General features: G+C 34.5%; 1 protein-coding gene across 1 annotated transcript; it reads right to left on the bottom strand.

The window, feature by feature from the left end:
- Nucleotides 1-9,294: 9,294 nt before the first annotated feature.
- LOC131047308 (putative UPF0481 protein At3g02645) lies at nucleotides 9,295-10,983 on the bottom strand. Its single transcript, XM_059208607.1, has one exon. It carries the CDS (start codon nucleotides 10,981-10,983, stop codon nucleotides 9,295-9,297), a length of 1,689 nt encoding a protein of 562 aa, XP_059064590.1.
- Nucleotides 10,984-20,478: the final 9,495 nt, after the last annotated feature.

Raw genomic sequence — 20,478 nt, 5'->3', positions numbered from 1 at the left:
GAGGTGTCATAAATGTTACATTACTAATGATTGATTTATTTAATTTGTATTAAATATTTTCCCATGTGGAAAAGGGTATTTCACTTTGTGACTTTTATTTAGAAATTTATATGTAAGAATTAATGTCATAAAAGTTATTATGACATTTTTAAGGTGAGAAAATGTTATTATGACATACCAAGGTTTACACTTTTCAAAAGACCTTTGAAAAATGATAATATTCAACACCTTATCATCCAGATTATATTTTTGTACAATTTTGTTTGAGCCATGTCCAATAGGTGTTTTGGATGTGGATCATGAATTTTTGACCCAACTCTTAATTTAAGAACATCTCTAGCATTAGGTGATACTCTTGTATTATTGTGCCAGAATTTTCCGATCAAAGTTTTGACTTCACCAATAAGTTTCATATCGGACCTTGGTAGTCTACAACCAAAAGTCCACAAATTGTTTGTCAGATCACTTTCAAAGTTAACTCTTCATTTTATAGCTCATGATAAAGTTTTGTGATAAATATTAAGATATCCACTTATGTTACTCATCATTCTTTTATCAGAAGTTGTTTGACTTACTAAAGTTGTTATTATTCCCCATCATGCCACATTTTTATCTTTACAATGACTTTTCTTTCCGATTGTATCAAAGGCGCTAGCAACAGTCGATACAACTTGTTTTAAAGACTCATCCATCTTCTTGGGTTTGACATAAATGCCTAACTTCTTCATCACTTTTTGTATTTTAGTCATTTTAATTAGTTGTACCATTAACTGACATTGAAACCCAAATTTCTTATTATAAAAAAATGTCTAAACAATCTATTTGCATGTGTCCTAATCTGTCTCCATGAAACCAAGCCAGGAAGATTGTCTAGTACATCACTTTTACTTTCAAAATTTTCATTTGTTTGATTATCATTCAAACATGTTTCATTTTCAATTGGTGTTTCCATGTCTACATCCACATTATTGGTTTCAGTTGCAGGTGGATTTTCAATTTCATTTGGAGTTACAATTTCAGTTTCAATTTTAGTTTCAAGTTGAGATCTAGTTTCATTTGGGGTTTCAATTTGGTTTTCAATGTTAGTTTTAACTTGAGTTCTAATTTCATTTGGGGTTTGATTTTCAATTGGAATTTGATTTAATAAGTACTCTTCTTCTACTAAATCACCAATTTCTTCATGAGAAAAAACATAGGGCTGTGAAGACATACCTCTATCCAATAATAGATTAGAAGATGCACTTGAATTAAATGGTTCTATTGTGTTCCTTCATTAGCATTTATGGTCTCATCGATGTTCTCCTTTTCTGAAACGACTGTGGAAGTTGAAGCTCCTTGCCTCATTCTTTCTCTTCTCTCTCGTTGATGTATTGCCTCCTTCTCCATTTTTGTTGCAATCTCCTCAGCTACCAGAACCTTCCCTTGCCCCTTCCTGCATTGATTTGATCCCATGGCTACACCAAATTTTGAATTCGAATCGATCTCCTTACCAAATCGATAATAAGACAAGAAAAGAGAATGATTAATCAAAACATTCACTTTTCAGATGGTACCTATTAGGTAATGATTGAAAAATCATTCAATCAGTGGGATTTGTGCGTGTGAGCCAGATTATGGCCCAATGAATCTTTTCTAAAATGGGCATCCATTATTTAATGAAATTGGTGCCTGTTTTAGAATAGGATGCCCATTTCTAAAAGTGGGCACTCATTTTGCTTTCAACGGTACAAATCGAAATATGCGCCCATTATTTGAATTTATAAAATGGGCACCCTTTTTTAAAATTAAGGGAGGGAAACAACATTAGGCTAAGGTAAAATGACATCAGATTTCTCCCTTGGCCTAATTTTTTGAGGGCCTTCCTCATTGAATTTTTTTACGAAACAAAAACCCATTAGAGTTCTCAACGTCTTGATTTCAAAAATGTAAATTTCATAGTGATAAGATCAATTTTACTATTTTGTATTATTTATTAATCAAAAGTGGCACCTAAACCTAAAATACCAAGGTTTAGTAACACTTTAATAACTTTTTTGTTAATAGGTTTTTAGAAAAATAAATTATATGACATCAATCTACATACAATTATTTTGAATATTAAAAAAAAACTTGAAAAATATGAAATTTTAATCAAATTATGGTGGTCACACAGCCGATGTTTTGAAAATATACTTAATTGTCAGTTAATGATTATTAAAAAAAATATAGTAAATAAAATAATAAGAAAAAATATTTTCATCAATATTTGGTATCTTAGGTATCATTTCCTAGAAGGATTTGCAAAACTTCATTTATTTGCATCAAAAAGGGTGGTCGTACACATGTGTGGTATTGTCTTGAAACAAACATTTTGAAAAACCGGTTTTTAAACATGCCTACTAAAATGTGATTTCTACCATGTGGGTATTAAAATAAATTACATATTTGAAAAGTAGACTCCGAGAACTACATTTTATAGTATTGAATTTTTCGGAGATTCAATCTCCAAGTGCATCAAATTTTGACATCAATCAACAAAAAAATTGAAAAATAGAGAAAACACTTCCAATTTTTGCCCAAAAGTGGGACTCAAATTCTTGCATCCGCCCAAAGAACTTCACGATCTTTCCAGCGCTTCAAATGTTTCGTCAATAGGGCACACAGTTCTCAAGTTATGGCCTCCAGAAGTTTGTACTCTTGAAATAGAAAATATAAAATACATTGGACACATAAATGACCTGTAAAAAGGGAGGGACATGTCATAACGGATCTAGAAGGGAGATAAGGTCAGCTACACCTTATTGGGTGGTTTTAGCCCATGGTTTTGTAATACCGTTTGATGGTTTCTTGTATTGTATCTTCTATATATGAGGTGTGTGAGATAGAGGATGGGTGTAAGAGTCTTATGGCTATTGAATTACCTCTAAATATTTGATTAGTGGTACTCTTGTGAAGAGCTTTCTTTGCAAGTATAATGCAATCTGTTTTGATTGCTGAATAATATTTTGGGCAGCTTTTGGAGTTTGGGGTTTTCTTCTGGAAAGGGTTTTCCCTATGTAAATCACTGCATTATGGTTTGAATGTTATTATATCTATTTCTATTTTTCGTAATTATTGTGATGATCTATAAAATTTTTGCATTACTCTCCTCACAAGGTTAGTGTAGGAAGTTGTTCCACTACTTGACCTCCTTACAATCTACAGACTCAGTTTACATGTTAGTTTATCCAATAAGATTATATAGCTAAATTAACTATATTGAAACACACACACACATACACATAAAGTTACATAACACAATTATAATTTAAATTTAAATTAGATACATTACAATATCAATTATGTTTTTGACAATTACTTGATAAATAACCTAATTAATTATGCCATCTCATAACCATTCACGTAAACACCATATATCATCAATAATCACCCATCTTTAGTAATTAAATTATCATCATCAACTATTCTAACAAGTAATCATCATTTGGCCAAAATATGGAGTTAATTATTTTAAATCATCATAATTTAATAGTATCATTAGGTACCTATGTAATCAAAATAGAAATAGTCTAAATATTAGGTTTATTATAAGGGTGAGTCTCACAAAATGGTAAGGAGCATATTACAAACCAAGGGATTGAGCAATTAGTTTTGGAGAGATGTAGTTGCTAAAATAGTGTACATTCTAAATCGAAGCACTACTAGTTCACTTGATAAGATGTCTCCTTATAATTATTGGTATGAGAAAAATCCTATGTTCATGTCCCTAATCAAAAGAGACAAATGTTAAATCCAAAAAGTTAGTTATAAATTTTTGTTGGATATAGTGGGGAAAATAAGGCTAGTATGTTGTATAATTCTATTTAATAGGCTTATTGTGTCAACATATGTGATTTTGTATGAAGGGGTAGTTTATAGTCATCGTAAAGGTCACATTGAGAAGTCAAAATTTATTTTGAATAAAGTTATTATTAATGATATCGATCGTGATAAGCCCAGTAAGGTCTCTATTACAAGTTCTACATATCCACCAAGAAGCCCCTCATCTAGTTCTTCAATTACAAGTGCATGTCTAACTTCAACTCCAAGTTCTACAAGTAAGGTAAGAATATTGAGGGATATTTACCAAAGGAATGCAAATCAAACACATGAAGAAAATCCAAGAGGCTAGCCAGTTAATGTTTCTTTATTTACCAAGGCTAATTTTGAACCATCATGTTTTGAATAGTTATGTATTAATAAGGTTTATATGCAAGAACCAAAAGAAGAGATGGATTTAATTCACAAGAATGACATTTGGGAGCTTATAGAGCTTCCACGTGACAAGGAGAATATTAGCACCAAATGGGTCTGCAAGACTAAGTTTAATAGCGATGGAAGTGTTAAAAGGCATAAGGAAAGATTAGTTGCTAAAGTCTTTACATAGAAGTATGGCACTGATTATGAGGAGGCATTTGCACCAATAGCAAGACAAGAGACTATTAGAACTTTGTTTACATTATTAGCTCAAAAAAAATTGAACATTCATCATATGGACATGAAAAGTTCCTTCTTGAATGGGCACTTGGCAAAGGAAGTATAGTGGAACAACCACAAAGTTTTGAAGTGAAAGGAAAAGAGAATCATATATACAAGTTCAAGAAGACTTTGTATGGCCTCAAGCAAGTACCAAGAGTGTGGTATGCTAAAATTGATGTATACTTTTAGGAGAATGGATTCCAGAGAAGTAAGAGTGAACCTAACCTTTACTAGAAACAAGAAGGTAATGATATTCTTATTATAAATTTGTATGTTAATAATTTGTTGTATATGGGTAGTATTTCTTAGATGAAATATAGGTTTTAAGTTGCTATAATGAATGATTTTGAAATGAAATATCTAGATCTCATAAAATATTTTCTAGGAATGGAGGTTTATGAAAGTAAGGGTGAAATTTTTATTTGTCTAAGTATGCAAAGGACATGTTGAAGAAATTTGATATTGTTGATTCTAACCCATCCCCCACTCCAAGTACTCATGGAGTTGTGTTGTGTAGAGACGATGGTGCTAAAATAATTGATGAGACAACTTATAGAAGCATTGTTGTGAGTTTGATGTTTCTAACTCATACTAGGCCTAATATTGCATCTTAAATTTCACGTGTTTCATGGTACATGAAAGATCCATAAAAAACACTCATGAATGTAGTCAAGAGAATTTTGAGGTATGTGAAAGGCACTCTAAATATTCACATTTATTAATACTCTTCTGAAAAGTTCAATCTTGTTGGCTTTAGTGATTTAGACTGGGGAGGTAGTTAGGATGATTGTAAATCTACTTTCGAAAATTGTTTCTCCTTTAGTTTTGATTTGATTACTTGGAGCTCAAAAAAAGTCAAGCATTTTTTCTCTTTCATGCACAAAAGAAAAGTATGTTGTAGTCAGCTCTATAGGTACATGAGCTCTTTGACTTAGAAAAGTTTTAGAAAAAATTGTAGAAAAGCAAATCCAGCTCGTAGCAATTTTCTGTGACAAAACAAATGCTATCAAGTTAGCAAATAATCTGGTCCATCATAGTAGGAGAAAGCATTTTGATATAACATATCACTTCATCCAAGATTTGGTACAAAAGAAGTGGAATTGAAATACATTATCATTTAAGAATAACTAATGGATACTTTCACCAAACCAATTGCAAAAGTTGTTTTTTTGTCATTTCAAGATTAGATTATGAGCCCTCTCAACATAAAGAGAGAGTATGTTGATAATTGATCCTGTTGTTCGATCATGTAGCTTCAACATGGACATAAAATTTCCATTCACCATCATTAGTTAGTCTATTTTAAGTTTCCTTTTTTGCTTAGCACTAGTTATGTTTTTAAGAAACTTTGTTTCCCCTAACAAATAATGCATGTTGTGTGTGCTACGTTTTCCTGAGTTTTTTTTGTCCAATGAGCAGTCAAGTAGCTGTAACTAAATAAATAAGTCCATCTACCAATTTGAAATAAGCTGTGCGATGCATCAGTCTATGACCTAAGGATATTGACATTCTAAATTAATTGCCTCTTTATTATTTTTTTTAAGTTGCAATAAAAAACTTGTCTTTGTTATACAGTTCTGAAACATGTTATTAAACACTAGCGTGCTCTACCTTTAAATTCAATGCAATTTTTTTTTTCTTATTTTACTTATGATTATTTGAATTCAATCATTTAGTTAAGAGTAAGGACCGTGATCAGAATCTACAGTAAGTCGTCGGATAGGGCCGAAACCTTTCCATTTTGCGTTCAGAGCCCCTGTAACATATGTTGTATCTGACAACACCTCCTTTTCCTCCTTGTTCTCCTTTGCACTAGCATCGTCCAACATCGCCGCAGGGACAATTGAGTAATAGAGGACCTCTAGTATGTGAGCCTACTCTTTTATACGCAGCCTTGAACTCTGAGGCATCTTGAACATAAAGGGTGACAATTCTTCACAGGCAAGACTCAACAGATTTGAGAGCCTTTCTTCTGCACTGTCTTGAGAACCCAGCTGCATCTCTTGTACCTTTTGTAAGATTAAGAATGGTACATAATTCTCAAGCATCATCAGATCTCTCATAATTGCATTATGTGTGGCGTTTCTGCCAGTGGATCTAAAACTCTACCCAGCCACCTCTCATCTGAGGACACATGGAAATCAGCCTGGTCCACTTGTTTGACGTAGAACTACAAGCACTCGAACACAAAGGAGGTGTCTAATGTCATTATCTATGCCAGGGCTTCCTCCGTGTAGTCCAGATATTTGTGCTAGCACCCCTTGGTCGGTCTCTCATGATTCTTTATCTCGCTAACTATAGATGGTCCGATGGAGACACATTGTGTAACCTAGTCTTCTGGCTTCACTGCCAACAACTCCTTGGGCACACCCAACACGAATAAGCAAGACTCCTTTCCTTCATCTTGTTAGCCTTTAAGAAACCAAATAGACACATCTCGAAGGCAACAAAAGGCTGGAAAATATGTGAAACAATACGACAGAGGGTCCTATATTTAGTGCGAACAGAAGTAAAATTCAATGAAAATTTCTAGACCTTAATTTCACGTGTAAAATGCTTTTCGCAGTGGATCCCATTAGAAACTTGTAGGCGGATTCTCATCTGTTCTACTCTTAAATCATAATTATAATAATTTTATTCTAAATGCATGCATGCTACAATTTTCAATTTTCAACTTTAATGGAGGTTATGTTAAACTTTCACATTGTGGGGACGAGTTCAGGATGCGTCCATGAGTTGGCGTACCGGCCTCATTCTGTCACATTTTGTACACTAAAAGCCACTAACACAAGGGTTGATATCCATTCCATTCACTTGTTTTCACGGTATTTAATTTCAACATTCATTTGTTGAAGATAAGATGTCCATTGAGGATGATGAGAAGGAATAATATTCTAAACCACAGGAAACCATAGGTCACGTTGATTATTTGTAAAGTAGTGATAAGATTATATTGGAAATTTAAAAATTTATGAGCTCGGCAATTCGGAAATGGCCACGTTTATGAATTGTGCAAAATTGTATTTGTGAGTTGCTGTAGATTAAGTAGAAATTGAGCTAAAGATTTGCTCGGACTTTGACACGCAGAAGATATATTGCGTACTTTGAGATGACTGGTCCCGTTCATGTAATTAACAACATTTTAACTTTCCAATTTTATTGAGTCAGTTAAAGAGATTTTTGGCGTGATGCTATCCGTAGGAGACATGCATAACTACTTCGGCATATTTGTGAGGGAAAATGACAAAAGGTTGTGTAATTTTAATTGGATTTTGACAATGGTCGTTGAAACAGTAGTCGAATATGTCATCATCTTCTCTTTTTTTTTTCTAATAAAGATTTCTCATTTATTTCTATATTTTTTTCATTATTGTTAGCATCCAATCGGTTTAATTTTTATTTATTATATAAATTTAAATATAATTAATAAATGATTTCAATTACTATTATTTTTTATTGAATTATGTGAAAAAAATTTCATATCTAATATGATTTTTTTTTCTTTTTTTTTAACGCATATGTTACATATTAAACATAAACCATATCAATGCTTATAGAATTGCATCTCACTAACTCTCTTTTGAAAAAACTCAATATATTTAGAAAAAAATTATTATTGCAATTTTCTTTTTAACATTAATAAATTAAGATTATCATTCAATCTATGCTTTTATATAAAAGGATATAAAAAATACATATAAAATTTGGGTCTTGCATAGGCATTGAATCATATATTATAGATTTTTCTATTTCGATTAATTTTTTTGGCAATTGGTATATGGAAAGTCTAAAACCCAATTAAAATGTATAAGATGACTTGATTAAAATAGGTTAGAAAATGGTATCTTTGAACATTTTATAATACAATATCTTACATAATACTACTTATGCATTTATGCTTCTCCTTTTATAAAATCAATGTTAAAAAAATTAACTATGTGAAATTGCTAACGTAACATCCCAATACTTCAGCAAAAACATGGTCCTAGAGACTAATGATCGAACTAGAGGCTATTGTTCCTAGACAATGGAAGATTTCAATCATCTCAAGCTAGCTTCTTGTTTGTGGCAAGATGAAATTTAGTTTTCAAAGGGTACATTTACAAGAGATATGTAATAAGGGGGGAATGCTAGTTAATTTAAGCATATTGGATTGTTGTATATATTTATTTTGTTAGCGATTGTTATGCAAATGCAACTACATTTCATTTCTCCTTAACGTAATCATCTCATCCACTTCATTAATGGATAATATCAATATTTTGACCTTTTATGAAAATAATTCTAAATCCAATTATATTTTATGTTTATTGTAACATGAAATAATGGTGTGACTTATTTCTCATGTGATTACTCTACAAATTTTTCAGCACTCTTAATGTTTTGTGACTATTAAAAATCTTTCTCACATGAAATCTTAGCCATACATCAACTTATATTATTGACCACACTTATCACATAACACCAATCCAATACATACAAAATACAATAACATAACATATAATCACGTTAATTATATAAAAAATAAACCTGAAAATATTTCCCTTACTTCACATGAGCTAACTAAACTAAATATAAGCATATCACAGACACATAGATGATCACCATAAAGTTGAAAATGAAAGAATACTAAATCTAGGCTTCATTCTAAACCTTTAGAGATCATTTTTCTAGTCCATTTCTTCTTTTACAATAATGTTCATTATCGCTTCTGGCAGTATAATTTCTTATGCATTAAAATTACAAGCTTAGTTATCTGATATAGATTGATGTTGGATGAGGCTCTACCATTCCTTTCTAGCCCTGCAGAAACTTTGTGTCAGTCCACCAGCTCTGACAGTCATATACTGAACAAAAGGCCTGCAAACAAGTAAGAATCAAAAGTATAGCAGTAGCCAAAAAAGTGAGACACTGCCAAGAACCAAAGATGTATTTGTTCATGTACTCCATCACAGCAACGCTCCATGTCCTGTTATAATGTTTGTTGACGTCCGCTATAACTTGGTCTAGATACTTAACTTTTGTCAATTTCACACATTTACCCATGCCGTTCCACAGGCTTGCCACTTTCCCCTCGTTTGCCAGATGATTGTAGATGATCTTACTCTTTACCAGCAGTCGAACATCTTCATCCTTATCGATCATACCGTTCATGAAATCAGTGTACCGAGTGAAGATCAGGTCCCCAGGTGCCGCCGAAGCTTCGAAGGCTACCAGATTTCTGAGAATGACTTCCGAATTGGCATCCAGTTTCACTTTCGGAAGATAAAGAGTGGCAGTTGTCGGGTCGAAGCGAATTGTAGTGAGGTCTCCGTCGGCCGGAAGGAATTTTACTCCAGCTGAATATAAATCGGAGACCGATGGAATCGTCAGTTCGTCCCGTGTAGGAGGAGTTTCCACAGAGGACGATCCTTCGTCGCCATCCTTTTCATCTTTCTCGGTGGCAGAGGAGCCGAAGAGAATAGTTAAGGGTTCCTTAAACGCGCGCAGGATTGGCAGGTTTCCAAGAATAGAAATTAGGCGTACAGGTAACTTCATCAAAAACTTCACAGCTTTCAATTTAAACAGACGGCGAGGAAGTGCCGTGAGACGTCGTACAGGGCCGATGTTTAGCGAGGAAACAGCTTTCCATCCTTCCTTCAGAGCCTCTTCAACGTAGGTGGTATCTGGTAACGCCTCCTTTTCCTCCTTGACCTCCTTTGAACTGGCATCGTCCAACGCCGCCGCAGGGACAATTGAGTAATAGAGCACCTCTAGTATGTGAGCCCGCTCTTTTATACTTAGCCTTGAACTCTCAGGCATCTTGAACATAAAGGGTGACAATTCATCACAGGCAAGACTTAACAGATTGTAGAGCCTTTCTTCCGCCTTGTCTTGAGAAACCAGCTGCATCTCCAGTAGCTTTTGCAAGAGGAACAACGGTATCTGATTCTCAAGCATACTCAGATCCCTCATAATTGCATTGTGAGTGGCGCTCCTGCCATACGGATCTAAAACTCTGCCCAGTTGCTTCACATCGGAGGACACATGTGAAGAAGCCTGGTCCGCCTGTTTGACGTAGAACTGTAAGCATTCCAACACGAAGGAGGCGTCCAAGGCCATGAGCCATGCCAGAGCTTCCTCCGTATAGTCCAGAAATTTGTGATAGCACCCTCTGATCTGCCTCTCATGCTTCTTCATCTCGCTGACTACAGATTCAAACCTAAAGTCTCCTGCAATCCTCTTCTGGAATCTTCGAGCAGCAGCCACTTTATATCTCTCCATTTCGGACAGATCTGATCTCCACTGGTGATATGGTCCGATGGAGACACATTGTGGAACGTACGCTTCTGGCTTCACTACCAACAACTCCTTGGGCACACCGAACACGGATACGCAAGACTCCTTTTCTTCTTCTTCTTCGCCATTAGTTTGAAGATCCTCCTTGATTTGAACCACCCATCGATCCTGATCAATCTTAACTTCGACTGTCGTATTTGATTCCATAGTTAATCCTTTTCGTCGAAGATTGAGAGATCACAGAAAGCAAAGAGACACAGAGCAGGCAAGCAATGGCTGAAAGACATATGAAACAATGCGGCAGAGGGTCCTATATTTAGTGGCAAAGCAAAAGTAAAATTGAACGGAATTTTTTAAATCTCAATCTTCACATGTGTAAATGTTTTTCGCTGTGGATCCCACTAGATAATTGTAGGCGGCTTCCCATATATTCTACTCTTACATCATAATTATATAGTTTTATTCTCAGTGCATGCATCTTACATTTTTTAATTTTTACCCTTAATGGAGGTTTGGCTCCACTTTCAAACTGTGGGGACGCGGAGATGACTTGGTGGACCTGCCTCATTCTCTCACGTTTTGTACGCCAAAAATTACAAACATAAGCGTTAATATCCATCCCATTCATTTGTTTTCGCAGTATTTAATTTCAATAAAATTGACAATAAGAGGTCCATGGAGGATGATTAGAGGGAATCATATTCTAAACCACAGGAAAACCATATATCACGTTTGTTATTTCTCAAGTAATCGTAATATTATATTGAAAATTAAAAAAATTATGAGACGCAATTCGGAAATGGCCACGTTTATGAAACGTGCTACAATGGATTGTGTAGAAATTATGGTAAAGATTTGATCTAACTTTGACTCAGGAGAGATCCCTAAGATATCTGTTCCGAAAGTGTAATTATAAGTTATTTATGTTTTGGGATGCATTTATTCTGGTTTCAAAACGACAAAACTACAGTAAGATTGACTAACATGTATTAGTCGCGCATTTTACACTATGGATTTTATAATTAACGACTGTGATTAACTAACCTATCACTAACACGCTATACGAAAGATCCATTTTAGATCCAGAATAGACACAGCCTATGCTTTCAAATAGAAAGTTAACTTTCCAATTTTAATGTGGCAGTTACAGAAGTTTACAGAAGTTTCTAGTGTGATGCTATTCGTGGGAGGTTTTAAAGCTATTATGAGGATTTATTTCACATTCACATACATGACAATTTAGGCATGATGGCTGCGTAATAACATTGATGAGGGTGAATGCCGAAAAGGTTGTGTACTTTTAATGAAAAAGAATGACAATGGTCGTTCATGCAATTTTTAAAGATGAGAATTTTGTATTTCTTTTTAATATTGAATTTTTCAAAAAAAAATTATAATTTAATATTTTTTAATTTTATTAATTTATTTCTGATAAATAAAATTTGATTATATAATATTAATAATTGTGGAATGTGTGATAATATATTTTATATATTATACAAATAATCTTATAAGATAAAAAAATTTATGTAAAAAATGATGAGAGATCTCATTATGTTGATGTTTATATTTCTCAACATCTTTTATATGTTTTGTTAAAAATGGATATTATTTGTGAGTTTTAAATTAAATCATTTTTCAATTTGTAAAATGATATCAAGCAATTCATATGTAAATGCTTTGGGACTACCATTCTCCTAGTAAATAAAGGATAGCTTTTTTTATTCAATCTCAAGCATTTGAATAGTGATCTTTGTCTTTGAAGGATTGCTCAAGAAAAACAAAATCTCCAAAGAAACTTTTTTTGGTTAAATAATTTGGACTTGTTTTGTAAGTCTAGTCTCGATAATTTGTTAAAGCGTCATAAATCGATAGGGCTTATTCATGGTTGGTCCTAAGCTCTTAATCGCAAGTTTAAGAGTGTGAAAATACATAAGACTAATCAAACATTGTTTAGATTTACTTTTTTTATTATTTTTTATTTTAGAAAACTTGATTGTTATTATTTAAAATAATACTTTAATAAACTATTTTTGGTTAAATAATTTGTTCTTGCTTTGGAAGTCTAGTTTGGATAGTTTGTTGAAGCATCATAAATGAATAGGACTTATTCATGGCTGATCTTTAGCTCTTAATCTCAAGTTTAAGAATGTGAACATACATAAGACTAATCAAACAATGTTTAGATTTAACTTTTAATTATTTTTATTTTAAAAAACTTAATTGCTATTATTTAAAATAATACTTATTATTTACCACTCATAAATTTAATTTTATGAAATGAAAAACTATAAATATATGACAAATATAGAATGCAAAAGCAACAAATCTTACAATAATAAATATTAGTGAAAAGACGAATGTTAATGTCAGTAGTCGGTAGAATATAATTCTGTGTTAGTTTTGTCTAAAACATTAAAATAGTTTTGTTTTGTCCAAGTATATGAATGCGATGCAGACTTTTCTCATTCTATTCATGGTGCCCTTATATGAATTGAAAGCTTTCCACATATATCTTGAAGAAAGGACTTATGCTTCACCAACTACATATCGAGACAGTAGAAGCTTTCCCTTCTACATGAAGGGAAGAAAAAATAATATTTTATTAAGGGTGGAATGTCGAAACTAACTTGAATAGCCAATTATGAAGGAAATATCCTTTCTTCTTGTATGAGTTAGACATTTAATAAATATGAAAATTTGTTTTGTATTTCATCATTGTTATGGATGACAGGGCCAAGATACTGCTTTATAACAATACAATTTACCAAAATTATCTTTTTTTTTCGTATTGCATATACGGAAAGAAACGCTGTTACAAAAAGAGTGACCAGATAGTCTACTTGGACCACCAACCCAGATTTATAAAACTATAAATAGATTGTCTACTGAGATATATACATGGAGATATACAATTTTGAGTACATAAAACTAAAGTGCTTTTATACAAAAAATTACTATTCTCATAGCTGCAAGCTAGATATCAAAACAGTATCTACTCCTGCGATGCATCTACCCATGTAGTCCATCCCATGGGACCCTCCATTCACATCGCTTGCTTTCCGTCAAGTATTTCTGTGAGCAGCTAGATCTGATCTTTAATAGGATCTCTCGCTTTGGCAACCTCTGCTCCCAGGCACTCTAGTGCTAGGTCAACATCCTGCTTCCCTCTTATTGCCTGCTTCCATTTATATTTGTTCTCCATCTCGTGAAGATACATCCTTGTGTTTCCATCCTTAATGAACTGGAAGAATTTGTTCTTTTCAATATTCATTATCACTGATACCTGCAAAAGAATTTGGTGAAGGGTGAGTCTATGAAAAGACTCAGTAAGGGCCCTACCTATGCCCTAAAATTTATCCTCATTTTCTATTTTCCAGATGTACCATAGAATTTCAGAAGTAAGAACACTCCAAAAGAGGTTAGTGTCTTTTTTCAGACCCTTAATATACCCAATTATAACATCAAGCATAGTAAATTGATTAGGAATAGCAATGCCAAATAATAATTAGATTTCTCTTACAATTCTACATTCAAAAAAAATATGTCTAATTGATTCAGGAACCCTGCAAATATTGCAAATATCACAGTTGTTATGTTCTTTTCTGAGGGGCAGCCTTTTGATAATCATAAGCCATTTAAAACACTTTTCTTTGGGAACAACAGGACTACACCATAGTCTTGCAAACACCTTCTGCCTTTGTTTAACTGAAAAATCTGCAAACCATAATTTATTAACATGAAAAATTATTGCTTCATCATATGTTAGGGTCCTATATATATTGCTAGCTTTAATATTTGATATAGAGATGGTATTATTCCACAAAAATTCCTTACAATAGTCAATATCATTCTTGCACTTTTTGGGCAAATAAAGTTTCTTGCAAGCTTTTTCCAACTTATAAGTCTGCTTATGGGAGACTTGAAGGTTAAATTTAACTCTGAGGATATCCCAGTCAAGCAGCTTGTCATCCTCAATAATGTCTTTGAAGCAACAAATGCCTTTTGCCACCCATGCTTTAGCAGAGCACCCCCGCATAAGTGCCAATGGTTTGGAGGAGTGCAAGAGGTTCCACCAAATGGATCTACCTCCATGGACTAGCTCATTGTTGTTGACTCTAGTATTTTTTATGAAAGGCTTAATACTCTCCCAAGCCTTCCAGATAGACTTGAAGACATTCGAGCCCTATACTGAGACCACGAAGTCTCCAGTCACAAGGTCACAAAAAGGTAGGGATTTCCAAGATTTGGCCTTTTTCGGTACAACCCTCAAGATGCTATTCCTAATCAGAACCTTCCAAGGTTCATTGCCATCAAATTCCTAGAAGATCCATTTTGTTGCAAGAGCAATCCCTTCGATTCTCAAATCTTTTAGCCCTAGCCCTCCCAAAATCTTGTCCTTATGACACCATTCCCATTTCATAGAATGCATCCTTTTCTTACCTTTTCCATCAGACCAAAGGAAGTTCGTAGTGGTTTTTTGAATTTCTAGGATCTGGTAATTGGGGAACATCCATACCGAGGAGTAGTAAATGTTGTAGGAAGAGAGAATTTTTTGACACACCTGCACTCTCTCGGCGAGTGAGAGATACATATTATCCCATTTGTTAAGCATTTTGTCTATCTTGCTTCTAACCCAAAGCCACATCTCTTTGAAGGATGGAGATATGGAAAACATAATTCCCAAGTATCTGACTATTTTATTGGGCCCTCCCCATTGGATCCCAAATTGTTGTAGCCACTCAGGAGACCGATCCTCCCACCCAAGAACAATAGATATTCTCTGAGAGATTTTAGCCCCTGATATTTCTCCTAGATATTTGATTTTTCCTTCCAAGGCCTCCATATTCGGTTTACTGAGTTCTATAAAGAGTGTCGTGCAATCAACAAATTGAGCATTGATCAGTTCCTCACCACTCGAAAGTTTGATCGCCTGAATATTAGGAGAAATGTTAGAGTCCCTTCGAATGTAAAACAGAGCATCAACTGCAATAACAAAGAGAGCAGGGGCTAGGGGGCAACTTTGTCTAATAGATCTTCTCAAAGTTATATTATTAGAATGAATCCCCACCTAGGCTAAAGAATCTTTGAGGAGAACCAACACCCATTTGTAGAATTCTATTGGAAAACCAAATGTTTCTAACATCATTAGAATGAATCCCCATTCACCCTGTCATATGCTTTCTCAAAGTCTAGGAGAAACATGGCTACATTTTATCCTGAAGTCTTCACCCATTCCATGGCCTTCCAGCTGGTAATTAGATTTTCAAGGATATATCTTCCTTTGATAAAGCCTGTTTGCATGGAGCAAATAAACTTAGGAAGTAAATTCTCTACTCTGATCGCAAGAGCCTTAGCCAATATTTTGTAGGATACATTAAGAAGTGTTATCGGTCTCCAGTTCTTGATAAGAGACTTGTCTCCATCTTTGGGAAGTAGTTTGATAATCCCACTGTTAATTGGTTCCCCTAAGGAACCAGTAGCAAATGCCTCAGAGTAAAGCTCATGCGAGTCTTGACAAACCCAATCCTCATTAGCTTTGTAGAACTCTACCATCAGACCATCCGGGTCTAGGGATTTATCGTTATTCAGACTTTTAATGGCACCTTTTAGTTCTTGCATAGTGATGGGCCCCCTTAATGCGTGCGCACCCTCCACTGAAATCTTAGAGGGGATAATCTTTCTGCATTTTTCTCCAGCCTCCTGGGAGTTAGTAGAATGTTCAGACGTGAATAGACCTTTGTAGAATTGAAAGAATGCTTCCTTGATATCGTCTAGATCCTTTACTTCTATGTTCTCTATCCAAATCCTACCAATTTGTTCTCTACATTGTTTTTGGTTCAGCATATTGAAGAAGAACTTAGATCCTTTATCCCAGAATTGCATCCAATGAGCATGAGCCTTGATCATGGCCGCTCTGGTCTTAGTCTGTTGATGATTCCTGAGGTTATCCCTAGCCAGGGCTACTTTTTGAGATAGTTCAACATTGGAAGGATTGTCTTGGATCTTCGCCTTGCATAAGTGAAGGTTGTCAGATAGTGCTCTCTCTTTCCACCTATAATCCTTAGTTTTCTTTTGTCCTATGGTTTGTAGCAACACCTGCCAACTATTGACATTTTAATTTCATTTGTCCACACTAGAGTTCAAATTTTTATTACTCTTGTTAAACAACCTAACAATATTTATTGCACTCAACACATTCGTGTCTTTTAAAAGATTAGAGTTTAGAAAGAATTTATCTTTAGCAATTCCTTGTCCCTGAGAGGAGTCTCTGAGCCTAATTTTTGAAATGATAGGATGATGGTCTGATAGTGTGGTTGGATAAACTGTCACTTAATTGCCATTCTTGGCAAGGTCAAAGGAGAAGTGTTCTCTGTTAACATAGAATCTATCCAGCCTATAATAGATCCTATGTTTTCCTCTCTGATAGTTGCACCAAGTGTACCAAATTTTAGTTTTTTCCTTCTTATTGCAGAACAGGGGGTCAAAAAGTTTCTTCCGACTTTTCATTCTCTCCTAATGTAATTTCTTTGTTCCTTTCCATTCCATAGGGACACCTCCACTTTTATCTTCATGAGATTCAATTATATTGAAGTCATCCCCAACAATCCAAGGTATATCTGGTAATGTAGTGATCCAATCCCACATTTCAGTCCTCTCTCTGTAGTCATTGGAGACATAGACTGAACAAATTCCAAATCTAATACCATTATATTCTAAGGAAACCCAGACCGCTCTATTACACGGCGAGCATCCTTGGTTCAGTATGTGTTCCTTCCATATGGGGTTAATAAGTATCCCAACACCTCCTCTACCTCTATCATGCTTTGAGAAAACCTTGATAGAGTCTTTCCATATAAATTCTAGCCTGACTTCTAGGGTAAACTTGACAGCCTTGAGTTCTTGAAACATAACAAAGTCTACGTTCTTATGTTGATTGCCAAACTTCTTGACAATCTACTTCCTGTCTAGAGATTCCAGACCCCTAATGTTCCAAGAGATGCACTTCATCTTTACAAGGTGTATTATTTTTATTCTTTGGATGTCTTAAACTTGTTAAAGCATCTCGAGAGATCTTTCTTCTCCTCAATATTCCTTCTATTATTAGAACCCCTATTTTTGGATCCCAGAGGTCTACCTCTTCTTCTTCTAGGAAGTGCCTTGAAGTTTTCATTATCCATTGTCCATTCTCCTTCTTGTCCTATACACTCCACAACCTGATCCTCATCCTCAATCTCAGACACCTTCGTATTGTCACCCTGGCTGGGGATCTTCAGGGTCTCAAAGCAAGGATCAAATGCCTTCAACCTATCTGGAGGGTCTAAATTAACTGCATCACTAGTTAAGGAATTAGCTTCACCAGCCTTAGGGTCAGCAACAATGACCTCGATCACATAGGTTTCCTTTCGTTCAACAAACTTATTCGAGGGAATGAAGAAGATCGTGTCAGGGGTGGGTTCAGCAGGGGAGGAAGGATCTGGCATGAAGACATTTGGTGAGTCAACCTCAAAGAAGACATTTGGTGAGTCAAGACATCCATGTCTGCCAAACTTCTATGGGGAGCTTTATTCATCATCCCTGTCCCTCCCCTACTCAGCTCACCATTCACACCATCTCTATCTTTAGGATTCTGATTCCAGGGGTTGTTCAAACTAGAGGCTAAATTCGAGAATTTCATCTATGGGGGAACCTCTTGCACATCGTCATCCATAGGCGATATTAAATTGTTGTCCATAGGCATTTTATTTATAGCATAATTCAAATTATTAGGTAAATTTGCCCTAATTTTTTCAAGGGCTAACTGTTGAGCATTTTTCCTCCTTTTCTTAGGGTTTTTCCCCACAACCTAAAACCCATCCTATGAATTTTCATTCATCTATTTTAGAGCATCTGAAATCGCAGAGTGAGGGGTGGGGACAACTCCAAAATCACCCGAATTGAAGATATTATCAGGTTCTTGGGGTTTAGATTTTTCTCTTGTTAAGAGATTATTAATTTTTTTACTAATGGCATTAAGATTTTCTATGTTCGGGATATGCTTTGCATGAACAGGGTGTGGGTTATTAGATTGACTTCGGGGTCTATTTGCTCCCTTGAATTTATTAATAATAGGGCAATTCTTACGAATATGTCCCTCTTTCTTGTAGAGAAAGCACGCATTCACCCCGCCAAGGACCTCAATAGGGCATGTAACAGTTTCAGATTCTAGGTTAGTGTTAATCATTTTGGGGAAATCACATCTAGGGTTGATTGAAATTAGTACCCTAGCATCCAGATGCAGAATTAGAGAGGTCAAATTATCCACCCGAATAGCCTTTCCTATCAGTTCAACAATTTGAGGTATAAATCTCCACAACAAGGGGGGAACATTTCGAATTAAAACCCATCTAGGGCACGAGAATGTAAGTATTTCCTCATTACCCGCTTCTGGTGACCATTCGAGGGCACGAAATGTGCATTTTCTGACAGTACAGTATTGTTTATTAAGCACCTCTCTTTGCATTTTATCATCCTTACAAAAAAATTACAAACAAACCTTTTTGAATGAGCCAACAAAATGAAACCAGATAACCTAGTTTAATATTCCAAACATTTCTAATCCAATCAACCAGAAATTTACATGCAAGACATTTATCTACATCTACAGTCGCAAAGAAAATTGTTGTATCTTTAAGCCTATTCTTTTCCATATTAATTTCTTTACACATTAAATCATTAGGGGAAATGGAGATGGAATCTTGAGTAGAGTGAGGGCCCTTACCTTCTCCATGGGGGCTGCCATTAAAGTTATTGACAAACCTCGCACCTTCATCGATTGAGAGAGAGGAGAGAGTAACCACAGCTTTGAAAGACTTGGGTTTAAATGTGGCTTCTTCACTATGTTTTTCGATGCATCCAGAAGATCTCTCCATTGAATTGCAATAATTGCTCGCACAGAGAAAGGAAAGGCGATGACGGAGAAGGACGTAGGAAATTAACCTTCACATAAAGCAAGGTATCCACTTACCTACGTGGAGGAGAACTAGCATACTCCCCCACATCAGTGCTTACACCCCTACAATCCAAAGTCCAAACCCTAGGTCCAGTCGTAGTTGCAAAGCGCCTCGTCAAGCCTCTTTCCAATTGAGGCCAAAATTATCTTTTCCTAAATGAAACAATTAAAATAGGATTTCAATGGTCAATTTTTTAAAATATTTATAACAATGATTTTCCATACCTTAAATGAGCTCTTAGTCTTAAATTATCTTTTCCTAAATGAAACAATTAAAATAGGATTTCAATGGTCAATTTTTTAAAATATTTATAACAATGATTTTCCATACCTTAAATGAGCTCTTAGTCTTAAAACTGTGTACATTAAGGCATTTTCATTATATTATACATATTTTATATATTAGATTGAACTTATACCAATTCTAATTATAGAAAATTTCATTAATTTTAGGAAAAAAAGTATTTTTGCTTTTTTAATATTAAATGAATTATATTTATTATTGAATTTAAGATTGTGTGTGGAAGAATATAAAATATATATATGAATTTTTTGGTTTTTAATAGATATCAATGTATACTTTATAGTTTTGAAATCTCTATTACTATAAAAAATTAATAACAACTTTTCGAACTTAATTTGTAATGAATATATGGAAGTTTAAAACTAAATTCAAAATTTAAAAGATGACCTAATTAAAATAGATAATG

The sequence above is a fragment of the Cryptomeria japonica genome, chromosome 7 (genome assembly GCF_030272615.1).
Source record: "Cryptomeria japonica chromosome 7, Sugi_1.0, whole genome shotgun sequence".
NCBI lineage: Eukaryota > Viridiplantae > Streptophyta > Pinopsida > Cupressales > Cupressaceae > Cryptomeria > Cryptomeria japonica.
This window is presented reverse-complemented; position numbering and strand designations above follow the sequence as displayed.